This window comes from Thrips palmi, unplaced genomic scaffold (genome assembly GCF_012932325.1).
Source record: "Thrips palmi isolate BJ-2018 unplaced genomic scaffold, TpBJ-2018v1 HiC_scaffold_15, whole genome shotgun sequence".
In the NCBI taxonomy this organism is placed as follows: domain Eukaryota; kingdom Metazoa; phylum Arthropoda; class Insecta; order Thysanoptera; family Thripidae; genus Thrips; species Thrips palmi.
In genome coordinates this window covers 7,617,599-7,633,842 of record NW_023144624.1, presented here as the reverse complement: position 1 = coordinate 7,633,842, position 16,244 = coordinate 7,617,599, and the positions used below count along the sequence as shown (strand labels likewise).

The 16,244-nt window shown below is 41.0% G+C and overlaps 2 protein-coding genes across 6 annotated transcripts; one reads left to right on the top strand and one right to left on the bottom strand.

Annotated features, from left to right (window-relative positions):
• Nucleotides 1–731: 731 nt before the first annotated feature.
• On the bottom strand, nt 732–6,013 carry LOC117641768 (RNA-binding protein 1-like). Of its 4 annotated transcripts, XR_004587500.1 has the most exons (6): nt 5,733–5,755; nt 4,986–5,203; nt 4,783–4,905; nt 3,569–3,854; nt 2,633–2,728; nt 1,875–2,102 (listed from the first exon to the last, which is right to left on the bottom strand). XR_004587500.1 is itself a non-coding variant. In XM_034379369.1 (5 exons), exons 2-5 carry the CDS (start codon nt 5,192–5,194, stop codon nt 1,376–1,378), a joined length of 519 nt encoding a protein of 172 aa, XP_034235260.1. In that variant the 5' UTR covers nt 5,195–5,203; nt 5,858–6,013; the 3' UTR covers nt 732–1,375. The 4 variants fall into 4 exon arrangements, 3 of the variants coding, with proteins under 3 accessions (XP_034235260.1, XP_034235258.1, XP_034235259.1); XM_034379369.1 differs by lacking the exons at nt 1,875–2,102; nt 3,569–3,854; nt 5,733–5,755 and adding exons at nt 732–1,466; nt 5,858–6,013; XM_034379367.1 differs by lacking the exons at nt 1,875–2,102; nt 3,569–3,854 and adding an exon at nt 732–1,466.
• Nucleotides 6,014–6,420: 407 nt separating this feature from the next.
• On the top strand, nt 6,421–16,148 carry LOC117641765. Of its 2 annotated transcripts, none has more exons than XM_034379364.1 (10): nt 6,421–6,671; nt 7,734–7,792; nt 7,879–10,074; nt 10,152–10,315; nt 10,420–10,589; nt 10,673–10,813; nt 10,984–11,151; nt 11,238–11,466; nt 11,555–11,723; nt 11,812–16,148. In XM_034379364.1, the coding sequence occupies exons 3-10, from the start codon at nt 7,988–7,990 to the stop codon at nt 12,896–12,898; spliced, it is 4,215 nt and encodes a 1,404-aa protein (XP_034235255.1). In that variant the 5' UTR covers nt 6,421–6,671; nt 7,734–7,792; nt 7,879–7,987; the 3' UTR covers nt 12,899–16,148. The 2 variants fall into 2 exon arrangements, with proteins under 2 accessions (XP_034235255.1, XP_034235256.1); XM_034379365.1 differs by lacking the exon at nt 6,421–6,671 and adding an exon at nt 6,717–7,014.
• The last annotated feature ends 96 nt before the right edge of the window (nt 16,149–16,244 follow it).

Genomic DNA, 16,244 nt, shown 5'->3' with positions numbered 1-16,244 from the left:
GGACGCCGCCGGGGCTGGGCTTGCTGCCAGGCGTCAGGCACAGCCCGGTCGCTGTCAGACGGGCAGCCACAAGCACCCACTCATTGGGACCGGCCGACCGGCCCGCGAGCCACAGCCACAGCCGCCTTACGACGGCGGGATAGACCAGCCCGCCAAGCACCCCGGCGAAGCGGGCAAGGCCGCCGCGCAGCCCGCAGGCGCTATCCTCGGGCCCCCCGTGAAAAGAAGCATCCATTCAAGTAAAGGGTTCAAAATCTCAGCCTTGGGTTGGCTTCAAATCCGTATCTTGGATGGGTAAGTTAGGCTCAAATTCGGATGATGCAACAGTGGCGATGGGGTTGCCCACCTCAGACCTCTGGTTCCTCAGCCACAAGGCAACGTCAAGGCGTTGCTCTCGCGAATTATTGTCGTCAGTTCTGGACCGAAAAAGAGTGAGGCGTGTTAGCCTTTCTGGCGCATGATCCCTCGGAGGGCCCACTCAACGGTGAAACCATGGGATGTGTTTTGTCTAACGGCTCGCCCCTCCAAAAAAAAAAAATAGTTCCCCTCATCGATTCCGCATCTTTGAGCTGTCTAATGTGTCACCCTTTCCAGATTGGTCTGCATTTCATCAGTTAAGGAAAAGGAGGGCTGGCGCTGGCACCTCTGCGAGGATTGCATTTCTTTCTTTTTCCATTGCCTTCCGACTTGGACAGGAAAATAGGACAGGCTGAATAAATGTTGAACACTGCTTTGTTTATCCATTCCCCTTTATTCTTAATCAGTGATAGGACGCAATTAAAATAACACTTACATTTATGACACGATTTCAAATGAAACACACTAATTACCTATCTTAAGTTACAGAATGGTCCCACAATGGGATAGATCACGTCAGTAATTGCAATAACAGTACTGTACATAAAGAACAGAATATGTGGAAAGTGTCATGCAAAAGGTGCACACGTCAAGAAAATTCATGCATTATGGCTTTGACAACTTCAGTTTATAATATAGAATGTTGGCAGTATGGAACAGAAGCAATGACAATTTAATCATCAAAACTGACAGTAATCATTCTTTAAAAAGTTACAAATTTGATTTGTAAACAAGTATGGAAACAATCCTCAGCAACAATATTCTCTGATTCCATAGTGACTATAGAAATAATGAAAATGGCTACACAAAAACTTTAAAGGCTGAATCCATGGAAGTGAATCTAGTCTCTCAAAAGTTGATAACCCATGATCTTTGGTGTGTTACAAGCCAACATCAGTGAGAGAAAACCAATCAAATGAGACAAAACTAAATCTGTAGATAAAATTTTCACGTGCTAATCGATTTTAGAGGCCACAGAAAATAAACTGCCTCAATCCGCATCACCAGATAACCGTCTTCATCGTCTATCGTAGGATTCAGAGCGGCGGCTGCGGCTCTTGCTCAACGATCTGCTGCGGCTACGGTAGCGACGGCGCGGAGAGTACGATCTGCAAAGAGACAATCTGGTCCCGTGACAACGTCCTCCAAGCTAACATGGATGTTGTGGTGGCAGTGTACAAAATTGCATTCCATTCCAAACTAACAAATGAGTGATTTAAAAAAAAAGTGGCTTCACACTGATTGTTGGTGCAGAAAGCAGTACCATAAATAACCATTTAAAAACCATATTTTTAAATTCTTTTTTCAAGCAATTTGAACATTACATGCACCACCAGCAGACTAAGCTTTAACTAGATGCAACACTTAGGTCCCTGCAAGAAATCTGGCATAAATAACCCTGGAAAAAGCAATTAACCATTTACCTCATAACAAGATATTAGCTCATCAACATCTCCCTGAGAGACCAGACTGTGTGGTGAGAGTGCTAGGTAAACTACGCTACATTAACAAACTGATCAGGGTTCTTTGATTTATTAATGTCTGTAAATACAGTAAAATCTCACAGATAAAGGTTGTTTATACTGAGTCACATTGAGAACATAATTGTCAACATTGGTGAGAAGCATTTATAATTAATGTTGAGGCAAAATAATAGTCAGTTACACCAAAAATTATTTAAATATCAAATAATAGCACAAAATGAAAGATGGTCTCCTCAGGGTGAGAAGCAGGTATACGCTCATCTGAAACAAGAAAAATTGGCATTACTATCAGCCTCTAAAGCTAACTTCACACAGAAGATGTGCGTCTTAGTAAAGCTTCCCTTAACAAAGCTGACTAGGAGGGACAAAAACAATGACAAAACAGGAAAGGCAGAGCAAAGAGCTCTGTGGAAGCTGCAGTAAAGGCTGATGTAATGCTAATGACAGGATGGCAACTCGCTTTCTTCAAATTTAAAGCCATAGGCAACCCCTGATTTTTTTTTTTAAATCTTGAACTGGACTTATTTTAAACTGATATTGCATAAGTATTTTACAATGCACCTTTAAAACAAAGGAACTCAAAATATAAGAGATTGCCAAACCCATAAGACACACAGGTGCTCTCACACACGCACGCGCGCTCACACAAACACACACATGATGGACCCTCAATATGTGAACATGACAAAATCCTGTGATGTGTTCTAACTTTCAGGGCGAGGTCCGAAGCAGAGGACCTTCAGCATGAATTCAGTCCTAAGTGGGGCAAAGATATTTTACAGACTACTCACCGTCTATCCCTGGAGTCCGATCGTGATCTCCTCGGAGAACGGCTGCGGCTGCGAGAGTGAGACCGCCTGCGCGGAGAGCGGCGAGGAGAGGGAGACCTGGAAAGCCACAGGAACATATTAGTTGAGATAGAGAGTTGCAGAACCAAAACCACCTCGAGCCTCTGAACAGATGTACACCTCTCGATGTCTTGGAAGCTAGAAGTAAGAACATTTAAAATTAAAAAAAAAAAAAATGATGGAGATCAATTGCTTTGCTTGGCTTCCCCCACAGATTTTTAAAAGAATGACTGAACACGTAATAGAACCAAGATTCAAATACAAAAGGTTGAGCCAAAAATTCACCATTCTGAAAAGCTACTCTACAACTAAAAATGCACTAAAACAAATAATTCTGGCAATCCCCGAAGGAATACCACCTTTCTCATGAAAGAAAGTTTCTAAATAAATATTAAGTCAATCTAGACTCAAAACAAGTCTTACATCTGAATAAATTGCTATGATATCAAGTAAGCAGAAAACTACTTGAGTGGTTCATAAAGAAACAGCCATTGCAAATAAAATAGAAAACCAAACTCAAAATGAACAACTTATATTGATTGCTTGAATGTATAAAATTTAAGTAGGAAAAAGGTAAAAATCCAAAAAGAAAAATGATCACATAAACAAAGCAAATCTTATCAGGCAGCAAGACTGGTTAGCACACGGCAGCGACAAGCAATCTGTGGAAAAGAATCTCCACACCTCTCTGGTTCCTGTTAGGCAAAAAGTGGGGAGGGGAGGGGGTGGGGGACATTTTTATCTACAGTCAGTTAAACAAACAGTGGGGAAAGGGTATATCTCCCAGAGCACACTGGTTAACTTAACTATAAATGCTAAATTTGAACTTCTTTCTTTCTTTACAAAGAAAAAGAAAAATTATGTGCGTGTAGAATATACCATCTGGTTGGCTGAACGTTGGCAGAAGTAGCGAGCGAGGCGAATGTAGAATGGCCACTTGGGGTAGGAAGAAAGGCAGCCAATTGTGATCTGACAGGGGTGGTGGTGATGGAAGTAGTAGAAGTAGTAGTTGTTGCATGGTAGTGCAGCGGAATTAGACCGCGCTTGATGGCAGGACTATCGTTCAAGTTGATTGACCGTTCATTGCAGCCAGAATCATGTTGGATAGACTAATCGGAACGAGATGTCAGGCGAGTGATGAGGTAGTGTAGGAGTCAGTAGTGGCCTGCAAATTAACCATAATGATCGTAAGCCTACGAAATTATAGGAATTCTAGCCACAAACGTCACATACTGACACCACCCGGCCGCGACAACCTTTCACAACAAAGAAAGCTCTTTGTCATAAAAACCGAGAATTAAGAAGCTAGCTGAAATGAATCTGATCACTACTGCTTATTTTTTTCTTAAACTTTTTTTTGCAACAATGGTCTTCTACTGTAATTAATATTAAAAAATTTGAAAGGGGTGGAGCACAATAACCAACCAGGAGGTACAACAATTCCCCAATAATGTGTTCATCAAAGGGTGCAACTGAATCCTCATAAAATGAACACTCCTAACAAGCCATCAAAAATCTGAAACTCCAACCCCACTTCAAAGAAGGAAGAGGAAATTTCACAGGTGCATGACATTCTACTGTTACTTTAATCTAACAAAAACGTGAAGTCAAAATGAACTTAACCACTCAAGCTTCAAGCATGAAACTCACATCACAGTGCAAATGAACTGAAATTTAAGAAGTGAGAAAATACAAACAATGAACAAAAATGTGATCAGATGTTAATCTGAATCAGACAAAAGGGCAATCCAGCTCCCATCACAAATAAACAAAATAATATAAACCCAAATTATAAAATAAATTTTCTTAGAAACAAACAAGTGGCCTTACAATACTTTTTCAGAGTAAGTTCGTTGTAAGTCTTTAAAACTCTAATAATTACAAACTACATAATTTAATCTTTGAGATAGATTTCACTCAAAAATACCTGAGTGACAAGAATAAACCCAAACAAAATAAAAACAACCTGCATCTAGCAACACTTACAGGCACTCAAAAAGTGGCTGTTTATGAGAACCGTGAGATAATCAGCGCCTAAAGTAATTATCATCCAAGGTGGGTAAAAAAAGGCTCCTTACAACTTCGAAACTTACCTTGATCTGCCTTGTCTGCCACGGCCAAAGCCACCACCGCCGCCGCCGCCACCACCGAATCCACCACGGTTCCGACTGCGCCCATTAGACATCTCCACACGCATCCTTTCCCCACAACAACGGCTGAAGATGGGATAAATCATTGGTTAGTTGATGGCTCTTCCTTTACTGTCAAAAAAATCACATAAAATTGGGCAACTTACGTTCCGTCCAATCCTCTCACTGCATCCTCAGCATCCCTCGGGTCCTCGAACTCGACAAATGCAAAACCAGGTGGGTTCCTTGCCACCCACACATTGCGGAGTGGACCATATTTGCTGAAGGCAGATTCAAGCTCATGCTTGGAGGCGTTGTTGCCCAAGTTCCCAACGTACACCTTGCAGGAGAGCTCCCACTCACGATGGCGAGACATGGTTAGAACCTAAACATAAATAAAGAGTCAAAATCATAATCCTGTAACAAAAAAGTTAAGTTTCCTAGAAGCACTGGAACAAACCAGAGAAAAAAATACGAATACTAAAGAGTCAAATGCAATGAACCTAGTTCAAAAGTCAGAGAGACTTGTTAAGCCAGGGCCAATGATGGCCTTGGTAGAGCCTAAACCGTCACCTACGGGAAAGCCGGCAATGCGCGACTAAAACCGAGAGAGATAAGTTAAGCGGGTCCGGCAAAGCAAGAACGATAACGGGCAGAAGGGCTTTCACAGGAGTGGACCGAACAGAGGCCCACATCAGTAGTTTGCTGAAAAATCAATAACAGGGCTTTTCTGAACGATGCTCAGGGCGTTTTACGCAGATGCGCAGTCTTCGTCTACTAACGAATTCGGTACCAAACAAACCGATCAGTCGCCGGGTGGGTACCAAACCGCACACCATAAGCGACTGGTATACCCACAAAACAGGTACAAACAAAAAGGAGCCCTGCAGAACAATAAGTATCGTAAAACGTACAAAATTCGGCGGCTGCGGGACCCTGCCTAAACATGGCGGTGCGACCGAGAAATGTTGCGTTGAAGCCCCGAGGAACAGCCGCAACCAACAGATAAACATGCAGTATAGATAGATATTGTGCGTACCTTAAAATAACTTGAAAGCCGATGCTAATAAAAAGTGACGAAGCACAAGTAAAACTACAGAACCGACAACGGTCCAGCCACGGCAAGCTCCAGAATTTTAGATGACTTGCTTGCGCGTCTCCAAACCAACCAACCACAAATGAGAAAGATGGCGCAGGGAGGAAACAAGGCTAAACTTCACAACTTCCCGCGAGATGGCGCTAGGAGCGACGCCGGAAGTCTTGGGTTCGAAAGTAGCAGCAAAGAAAGTAGCCTTATTAAAGAGTGAAATCGACCAATTCAATCTGAAAAAAGTATATTTTCTGGTCAGCCCTGGCGGCTTCAAGGATTTATGGTTGCTTAGACAAGAAAAAGGCGGTTTTGATTTGGCCCAAATTGGCGGTATCTTGCGGAAGAAGAATCAACCTAGCAGTGAGCAATGGAAACGCGTCAGTTCTTTTGATGATGTTTCGAATTGATGGAATAAAAGTTAACGATCTCCTATTCTGAAATAATTAGAAAAGTAATGAGACTCGATCGATTTTCGAGTAATTCGTTCCGTGCACGACTTTGCTTGGAAATCCAACCAGCATAAATGTCAGCTAGCGCTCCCTGTCGGGCTTTCTCACAAACAGTTTCGCTTCGTGTTGTTTAGAATTATTTAGATCGAAGGTCAAGTAGGCTAGTGCCGTGACAACAAGTTTCGAGCTGGGGTTTTTATTAATTTGAGCACCATTCTGTGTCAATTTTCACTTCTACCCCACGTAGAATGTACCCCGCATATTCGACGATTTGATCAGTCCTTGAAGACTGAGGATACAACCTACTTCGAGAGGTGAGTGGTGTTTGTTTTGATAAGCGATTTTTTGGGGGGAAGTAGGTCTCGAGTCTCGAGCAGCTTAGCCTACACCATAATATTGAATTAGGCTTTAGCCTATTTCAGGATTTGAAACTTACTTCATTTTCGTCTTTCCCGTGTCTCACCATCAAGAGAAATTCATTCGCAGTGGTTTGCCTCCAACAAACATGCCCAAAAGTTGTCGGGTCTCTGGAAGTGTTGTGAATATGCTCTCATAATGTCATTATCTCATAGAAAGTTGGAAAACGTTATTCTGCGAATCTGTGATATCTCTTAGACGTAGCAAGAACGTGTGTGCATTCACTTGCACCTCATCTGTGTGAGTTCATGAAGTTTCTGTAGAATGCCACTTAAAGATATTATTGAATTTATATCTCCTATCCTGATGTCATGTTCTGCTGCCCCAAGTTGGAGATGAAACATAACCCTATCTCCGTTCTCACAATTCGCTCTTTTTCATAGGTCTTTGCCTGCTTTCTGTGAGTTTTACTTCCAGGAGATTTTAGTTTTTCGTGCAATATACTCACTTACGGTTACATTATATGAATTTTAGCGGTTATCTTGCAATTTTTTAAGGTCAGGTTATGATTTGGTAATGAGAAGTGTCTGACAAAATATGTCCTTTTAAAGATTCTCCTCTTCATTATCGGCTGATTATTCAGCTGACACAATTTTCAATGGCACTTTGAGTAATAATTTTCCCCAGGTATTTCCAGTTCTTACGTAAGGGGCATCTTGTTTTTACCTTTTTAATATTCTGCACAAATGTAGTCCTATCTCTAACTATTCTTTCTACTTCCTTCTTTTCTCATTCTAAACAATTTTACTCTCCATTTTATTTGAATCTTCAAATTTCTACATGTTTTGGTACATTCCCTATTGCGCTATTGCTATTTATTTTGATATCTGAAGTTTTTGTTATATATGCAATCTGTCTACCTGTGTCCAGTAACATATTAATCTTAGTTCTTGATTGTAATTTGGTTTGCTCCAATATTTGTCTTTCTCATGCTAATACGTTTGTTGTTTGATTTCCAGATTGCTTTGCTGTATTTGCCCTCTGCCAGTTAGGGGCATCCCGAAGTGGAAAACTAACCGTGAGTATGATTATAATCTTCCTAATCAGCAACTGTGATTGTGTTCAGCTACAGCAATAAATCTGTCAATGCCATTTTTATTTCAGCTTACTTCACCATGGGAACTAGCAGTTTTCTCCTCTGCCCGACATGGCCAGGCTGACAACAAAAGCCATGTAGGCAAAACAATAAGCGCTTCAGCGCCTTTGATCCGAAATGGATGATATTAATGGCGAATACCATGAGGACTTCTTCATGAAGGAGTTCCTCATGGAGCCTTCCAAACCAACAAGAAACATGTATAGCAACAATCTTGTGCATCAGCAACCCCAACAACAGCGGCAGCCTTCTCAGCTTCAGCCCAACTTGATGTACGGCTCCAGTTCTGGAATGTGTGCCGTGCCTAATGCTGCTACCTTCTCAAACTCCAACTGTTATGAGAGCAACGGGGCTCTTGATTCATTATCTATGCACAATGCCTCAAGTGTGGGCACTCCTATGGTTTCACCCCACTACCTGCCCAACCTTGCATCACACTTGCCAGGAATGTCTTCCTCAAGTCTAAATATGCCCAGCTCCTCTTCCCGTATGGGATTGCCAAGTAACAACGCTGGGCTGAGCAGCAACAACTTGGGCATGCCTGTTCAGGCACAAGCTGCTCTTGGTATGAGTTTGAGTGGGAATGGTCCTGGTGCCAACAGGGTTCCATATAACTCCTCATCTAGCCAATATGCTGCATCATCGTCTAGTGTCATGGGTATGCATCCCAGTGGCACTATGCATGGTAACAGCTCCAGCAACATCCCAATGCACAACCCATCACCAAACAGCATAGGTATGCATTCGAACTCATCGGCTGGACTGGGGCTGCATCAAGCTGCATCTACAAACAGTATGAGCATGCACTCATCCTCATCAAGTGCAATGGGTATTCACCCGTCGTCTGGGATGCATTCAACACCGTCCCCCAGTGGGATGGGCATGCACTCCAGCCCCTCCCCAGTCATGCATCCTGGTACCTCCCCCAGCAACAGGGGAATGCACTCCAGTGCCTCGCCAAGTGGAATGGGCATGCACTCCAGTGCGTCTCCCAGTGGTATGGGAATACGTTCCAATCCTTCCCCTGCTCTGCATTCTGGTGCTTCTCCTGGTGGCATGGGAATGCACTCCAGTGCATCACCAGCAGGCATGGGCATGCACTCGAATATGCCCAGCCCTGCCTCAAGTATGGGGAAACCTAGTGCCTCTCCGGGCAGACCCTCAATGCCCATTGCCTCCCCCAATGTGTTAAACATGCAATCAACCACAGCAAGAAGTCCCATGGCAGCATCAGCATCACGAAGTCCTTATCAGTCATCTCCAAGTCACTTTTCCAATACATCACCTGCAAACATACCAAGTGCATCTCCAGGTCGTCTTAGTAGGCCGAGCACTTCCCCAGGGAGAATGAATATGATGACTACTTCTCCACTCAGTGGTCAAGACATCAATGGTGCAAGTTACAGTGCGTCGTGTAGTGAAGGAAATTCCCCTGCTGGATTAGAGAGGCTCTCATCTGGTGTAACTGTTAGTGTGACTGAAAGGGGTGGGGAATCTTCAAATCAGATGAGACGGACTCCTCCTCTTCAGGATGTGTTAACCATCACTCCCGTGCAGGACCCCTATGGACAAGCTGGAACCTCTGGCAAAAAAGACCCAACACAAGTGAAGAAAGTCCGTCGGAAGAACACTGATGAACCGGGATCTAAGTCAAAGAAACGGAAAGCGGTCAGAGCTCAACTTGTTTCTTCTGATCCTCGAGGAGAGGCAGGTTTTGGTGCACCTAGTCTTTATGATTTATTAACTCAGGAAAATCCTTGTGGTGAAGGATCATTGCTCAGTGTGGGTGAGATTCCTAGTGGTACTGCACATTATGATATTACTACTGGTCAAGGTACAGTGAAACGCGGACGAAAAAGGAAATCTGGTGAAGGGGCTCCTAAACCCTCTACTAAACAGCGGACTACAGTAACCTACCAGAGCCAAATTTCAAGTCAAAATGGAATTAAACTTAAAATTAAAAAGTCAGAACCGGTGAAAAAGCCTGCAAAGCAGAGAGTCCGCAAAAAGAAAGGCAAGTCTGCAGACTCTGATTCTGATGGTGGTCATCACAGACGGGTCAATCACAAATCTGTTGTGGAATCAAGTGATGATGAGGGGAGAGAACAGAGCCCATGGGGCACTGAAAGTCTACCAAAGAATGTTCTGCACAAAATATTCAAATATGTTTCTCATGATGAGGGATGTGTACCTTTCCTTGTCAGGTAAGATTGTGATCTGGAATACTTTGCCATAGGCTGCTAACAGAACTGTATTGACCTGTGTTATGTTTGATTTACAGGATGCAACGAGTCTGCAAACAATGGAGAGAAGTAGCAATTACCCCAGATCTATGGCATACTATAGAACTTTGTAGTACATGGGTACGAGACAGGGCCAAAAATCATCACACTTTCCGCTGGCTGTGTGAAAATAGATTGACCAGTGTTCGTGAGCTCAATCTAGGTATAACCTCATAACATCTTGTCTCAAAATAAAAGTTCATGTTTGAAGCAATCACGCATTTGAGAGCTTGCTAATGTCTGCGTTGTACTTGTGTTTTGTTTTAGGTGGATGGAAATTTTCGGGTATTCCTTCTCTTCTAGATGTTATTGCCAATAATTGTGTGGAGCTCCGGGCTCTCAATTTAACAGGCTGGCAGGGGCTCCATATAGAACATATTTTATTCATTGTTACTAACTGTCATAAACTGAAGAAGTTGGACCTCTCTGGTGTCAATGTATGTGCTTATGCGTGCCTAGAAATTATTTTCTTCTTTTAACCATGTGTTTTGGTCTCAACCTTTATTTCCTTTTATTCTAGCCTGAGGCACACAATAACAAAGGTGCTGTGTCTTTGAGTTCAATGCAACATTTGACATCTGTCATGGGAGATCGTCTCACCCATCTTGTTTTGGCAAATAATAAACTAGCTGGTGTTCCGCAGATAATTCAAGCTATTGCTGTGAGTAAAATTTCAACAAACTTATTGTCTTCTTTTTATTTTCTATTTCATAATATTTGTTTTGTTTACTTTTTTTACTTGCTTAGAGAGCCATACAGCTCCACCTTAGGGCTGTATATTACACCCAAAATTGATGATAATTGTTAATGACATTACATCTTTCTTTACAGGGATCATGCTCGAACCTTGAGGTTTTAGATATGTCAAGTGTTCGTACAGTAGCTCATGCTACTGCCCAAATTCATATTGAAAAGCTTCAGGAAGGCTGTTCAAAACTTAGAGTCCTTAGAATAACTAATAGTCAGTTTGCACTTGCTCCTGTTACTATCAAAGAACAGGTAGGATATATATTACATTCTTATTTCATGTATTTAATTTTTTTGTTTAACTTTATCCTAATTAATTATTTAATCATTCAATGCAGGTCGAATCCCCAGGATTTCCTAATTTAGAAGAATTAAGTGTTGCATCTCCTCATGGTCGCATGGATAGCCTTGCAACTTCTCAACCTTTCATTGATGATGATGCCATTGGCAGAATTCTGAAGACCTCAAATAAATTGCGCTTGCTTGATGTGCGCGGATGCAGCAAAATCACAGATTCAAGTTTAGTTCGAATTCCTGCTTGGGACCTTGAGCATTTATATCTCTCTGGTATGTGTGATACATTTGTTATGTTCCCAATAGCAATTAACTGAGGTGTGAAAAGAAATCTGAAATATGCCTATTCATTCTATTTTAGGGTGCTATGCCACAAGAATATCAGGCTCAGGTCTGGAACTTATAACTCAAAAATGGGGTCACAGCCTTGTGGAACTTGATTTGGCCTGGAGTTCTGCAACCGAAGCATTAGACATGGCGGTCAGTGCTTTAGCTGAAGTGCCAGAAAAAGGAATTAGATCACCACTGAGGTTTGTATGAATAATGTAAATAAATCAGTCATGAAAGCTGCACTCTACCTCTACCACTGTTATTTTTCATTTCCAAATGTTGTTTCAGAATTTTGAATTTGTGCGGATCATCAGTCAGCCTTGAGCCAGTCAAGGCCGTTCTCATAAACTGTCTGAATCTTTTTTCCTTGAACTTGGCTTCATGTCGTGCGCTACCCCGTGGAATGAAACGACACTATGAAGGCATAGAACTTGTTGAACTCCGTTCCCAGTATGAAGACAAGCCTCGTAAACCTAAAGGTGAAGAATGCCACTCTCACAATGAGGAGGAAACTGCTGCCGGCGGTAGTGCTCACGTTGATACTGTAAACGAAGTGAAATCTGAGCCAGGACCTGATTCACCTGATCTTGAGATTCAACAGCAAATCAAAGAAGAATCTGATAATGATGGTGATGATCCTGAGGCTGAACTGAACCTTGACTCGGATCCAGAACAAGATCAAGCTTATCAAGATAATGACAATCATGACCTGGTGGGAGATCAAAGGCAAGATAGTTACTCTAAAGATTATGGGAAAGATTTAGAGACTTACAGAGTTAACAAGTCAGACGTTAAAGAAGAAGATTCCTTCTCTGGAACGAATTCACCTACCATGGGTTATGATGAACCTGACAGACTCAAGACTGACTCCTTCTTGCCAGAGGACCCTATACACCAAACCCAGCCCTCTGAACCGCCTCCCATGTTAGATGATGAAGTAATGACTCCTGAAGATTTGCAAATGGTGGCAGAGGCGCTAGCAAACACCCCTGATGCTGACCGCATTGCAGCAGCTGCTGAAGCTGAAGCGGGTATGACCCCCACAGGACGCTCTACTCCTATTGCTGCAAGCTCCACTCCCCATTCTGGAACTTACTCGGAAGCTGGTACTCCAGGACCGTCTGGAACATTGTCTGAGGCGGGAACCCCCGGCCCCGCTGGCACTTTCTCTGAAGCCGGTACGCCTGCACCTTCTGGAACCGAGTCCGGGACACCTGGCACCCCAGGGACAGCAACCACATCAGGTACCACTCCTCAGCAAGGAACTGATGGGGATGGAGAGCTTTTGGCATTAGCTCAAGATGTTAAGTACAGCTTAGACAACCACCTCAATTTCTCATTTTCGGAACTAGATTGTGGTACAACCCTCCAGTGACTTAACACAAAGTGGTCCCACCAGCTAGTGTTTTGGGTTATCCTCGGTGTCCATGTTAACCAATTCTTGGCCACACTGATAGAACCTGCATAGTGTGCCTGCACTTGCTTGTTCTAAGGCTGTGGCTTTATGGAGTGTATATCTGTGATCCTGTTTCTGGTTAGGAATGTTCTCCCAAGAGAAGGTTCCTTGTGCAATTATGGTATCGGATTCAAGAGAGTGTTAGCCCTTATTTAGTTCAATTTTGTTTTCCAATGTCTGTAGGTCAGTGGGCTTCGAGCTAATTTTGTTGTGATAAAATTTGTGTTCCAACCCACTCTTCACTGCCCATTACCCTGAAGTTTGTTGTTCCCAGGAGCTCTTGGGTAGCTCCATCATTATACAATTCTAGTATCGAAATTGAAACATCACTGATAGATAATTTTCTAATTCCAAGTTTCTCTTGTGTAACATAATGTACAGAAAGTTTTCCTTGTTTTGCAAAGATTTCCTTTGTTTTCCTTTTACAAGCTTACTGTGAAGAAATGGATGGAATAGTGTGATATTTGGTAATTTCTTTTAAGGGTGGTACATTTTTGTCTTAAATGCTGCTGTTTTGTGGTGAATGATGAATTTCTTCATCAACCCTGATGAAAGTTCATGTGATTTGTCTGGCGTGTTTGAATATATATTTATTTGGATGTAGAATATGTTTATGTTGGCATTATATATTTTTATATAATTTGTATATTTTTAATTGTTTTATAACTGTTCAGGTCTCTTTGACATAGTTATGTTTGATTGAATGTTACCCATACGAGCAATCTCTAGCTGTAAACAAAGCCTTCTCAATCTATTTTTATTGCAAAGTTATTTTGCATGTCCAAATGTTATGTTTCCGATTTGTTCAGTTTCTTCCCTTTCCTGTCATTAATCTCACTAAGGATGTTTAATGTTGTTTTTAGTTAATACTTTTTTAAGTGTGCAACTATTGCTTGTCGTGCCTGATTGCAAGTGATCTTACACCACTTAAAAAGGCTTTGATGAGCCTCTTCCAAACTTTTGTCCCTCAGGACACTGTTTTTCTGAGACAAGCAGGCTCAAGGTTGAGAGTCATATCATTTGTGTGAAGGTATGTCTCTTTCTCTTCTCATTTTCCATTCACCTGTAGTATTTTGATTTGTGCCCTATTTTATGTGCCATGTGGTTTTTAACCTGTGTCAAAAGCACACATTTCTTTTGCATTTTACAATGTTGAGGTTGTTCTTTCTTTTTAAAAAAATCTCTTGTTCCTCTCTTGTTTTCCTTTTTTTGAATTTCAAAAATCCAGGTTGGAATATTTCTTATCTGGAGTTAGGAAGCAAAGCTCATGATGTCGCCATGCTTTTGTGTATATTTTGGAGGAAATCCATTCATGCATTCATGAAAGAGTTGCTTTGAGAAGTCATTTTTAATGTGGGCCATACATTATGTTTTTAGGGAAGAGTTCCTCCTCTCCCCCCCCCCCCCCCCCATTTTTCCCTCCCCTTTCAGGAGTCTCATGTGTTCATGTTGTCTCATTAGTGCTCATCTCTTCTCCAAAGTGTGTCGAAGAAATGAGCTTCGCTAATGTGAAGTCAATTTAGTTTGTTTGCAGATCCCAGTGTGGTGTTGTAGTTTACATTGCACTGTTCATTTAATTTTTTTTTTTTTTCTGCTTTTCTTTATCCCATGAGTATTGGATTGTACTCACTCTCTGAAACATTGACCTTGCTTGTTGTATGTTTGTGATTTATCATGTAGTCTGTCCTTAATCCTGAAGTATTTACTTGTGTCATCAATGAACTGTTATTATCTGAAGTTCGATACTGTAGCTTTAGAAAGATTTGACCTCTCAGAGTTGCTCTTTGATGAAAATTGACCTCCTGTTAAACTTTTTAGTCTAACTTTAACTTGTATGAATTTGATTGCATTTATATTTGGTTGAGCCATTGATTGATTGCCTTTTGCTCACTTTGGTTTTTATGTAGATTGTGAGGCTTCACATGGATGCATGTGTTTTTTGTTGGGTTTTCTTTTCTTTTTTTTTTGCCATTAGACTTAAATTTTTACTGAAAGTGATATTGTTTTTGATTTGTCCGAAAAATAACCTGATATGTGAACTTTTGGATACATTGCTGGTAAATTTAACGGTACCTCCTTGGAACTTCTCACCTGTTGACTCCAGCCATTTACATTATTTCCCTTTTGTTTCAATCAATGGCCGTGGATAATTTATTGTTACTGTTCCGTTGATCCCTTTATTTGTCCTCCATATGGGAATTATTTGTATGGTGTCCACAGCACAATACATGTCTCATGTGTATTCCTGTAATAAAATTTTCTCTTGCTTCCTTCCCAAACATTTCATATTTGTCTTCTTTGCTGAATTTAATTTCTGTTGTTGATTTTGTTGTTGACTGATGTACAAATTTAATGCCAGCTTTTTCATTGTAGTCGGGCATTTCTGATTTTAACCTGATCTTAAAATTGTGTCATACTGTACTTTGAACTCAGCAGTTCTTCCATGCTGCTGGTAAATTGTTGAATTTCTAATTTTGCCTTTAAAAGTGAAGTGTGCGGTGTAGAAGCAATACGCTGTCATAACTTAGCAAACTGTAGGTAAATAATTTTGTTTTATAGATCAACCAAAATATAAAGTTAACATTGACGCATAAATGTACTGTAATGTACTGCTTTGCTTCCCTCTACAGATTAAGGATCACAAGTAGTGGAAGACCTTCATATTTTGGTGTGTCTCTAGAACGTAAATTAGATTTTATTAAATGAAACGTTGGCGTTGTTAAGAAACATTTGTTGCCTGACACATGTTGTTTGATGTACCAACACCACCTCAATAATAGAATTTAGTGACTGTTATAATGATGGGGTATAGTTGTGTTAAAGTTTCCGTTATGGAGAAGCATGTGAGAGAGTATATGCTGTACATGCATGTTGAATTGTTAATATTCACATACGTAACCAATTCAAGTACCTTACACATCTGTACATGTGTCAACTTATTTATTGTACTAATTAAGGAGAAAATGTTAAATGTATCATATTACATAATGTAAATATTGTTGTATTGCTTGCCAATATATATATGCCTTATTGTAAATTTTATTCAGATTTATAAACTTCAATAATATGTGTACATTTGTTAGTTGTTCAACTTTTACTCACATTTTTGTTTAAGAAATTGTACATTTGTCGTCTAAATCAATAAATGGAGGTCTTGTTATTTTTAAAACTGTGTTGTCATTTTATACTTCATTTTCTCAGAAGAAAAAAAAAACAGTTGCTCAGCTGAGCTTGTTTAATGTGTTAAACGATGGAAACTCAATGT

Bases quoted from the DNA above. Each gene is read 5' to 3' on its own strand.
- LOC117641765 (XM_034379364.1), top strand. From the start codon at position 7,988: ATGGATGATATTAATGGCGAATACCATGAGGACTTCTTCATGAAGGAG. The intron at 10,316-10,419 runs GTATAACCTCAT...GTTTTGTTTTAG, and splicing joins TGTTCGTGAGCTCAATCTAG to GTGGATGGAAATTTTCGGGT. The intron at 11,467-11,554 runs GTATGTGTGATA...ATTCTATTTTAG, and splicing joins TGAGCATTTATATCTCTCTG to GGTGCTATGCCACAAGAATA.
- LOC117641768 (XM_034379369.1), bottom strand. From the start codon at position 5,194: ATGTCTCGCCATCGTGAGTGGGAGCTCTCCTGCAAGGTGTACGTTGGG. The intron at 4,906-4,985 runs GTAAGTTGCCCA...TCCCATCTTCAG, and splicing joins GTGAGAGGATTGGACGGAAC to CCGTTGTTGTGGGGAAAGGA. The intron at 2,729-4,782 runs GTAAGTTTCGAA...GTGGCTTTCCAG, and splicing joins GGCAGACAAGGCAGATCAAG to GTCTCCCTCTCCTCGCCGCT.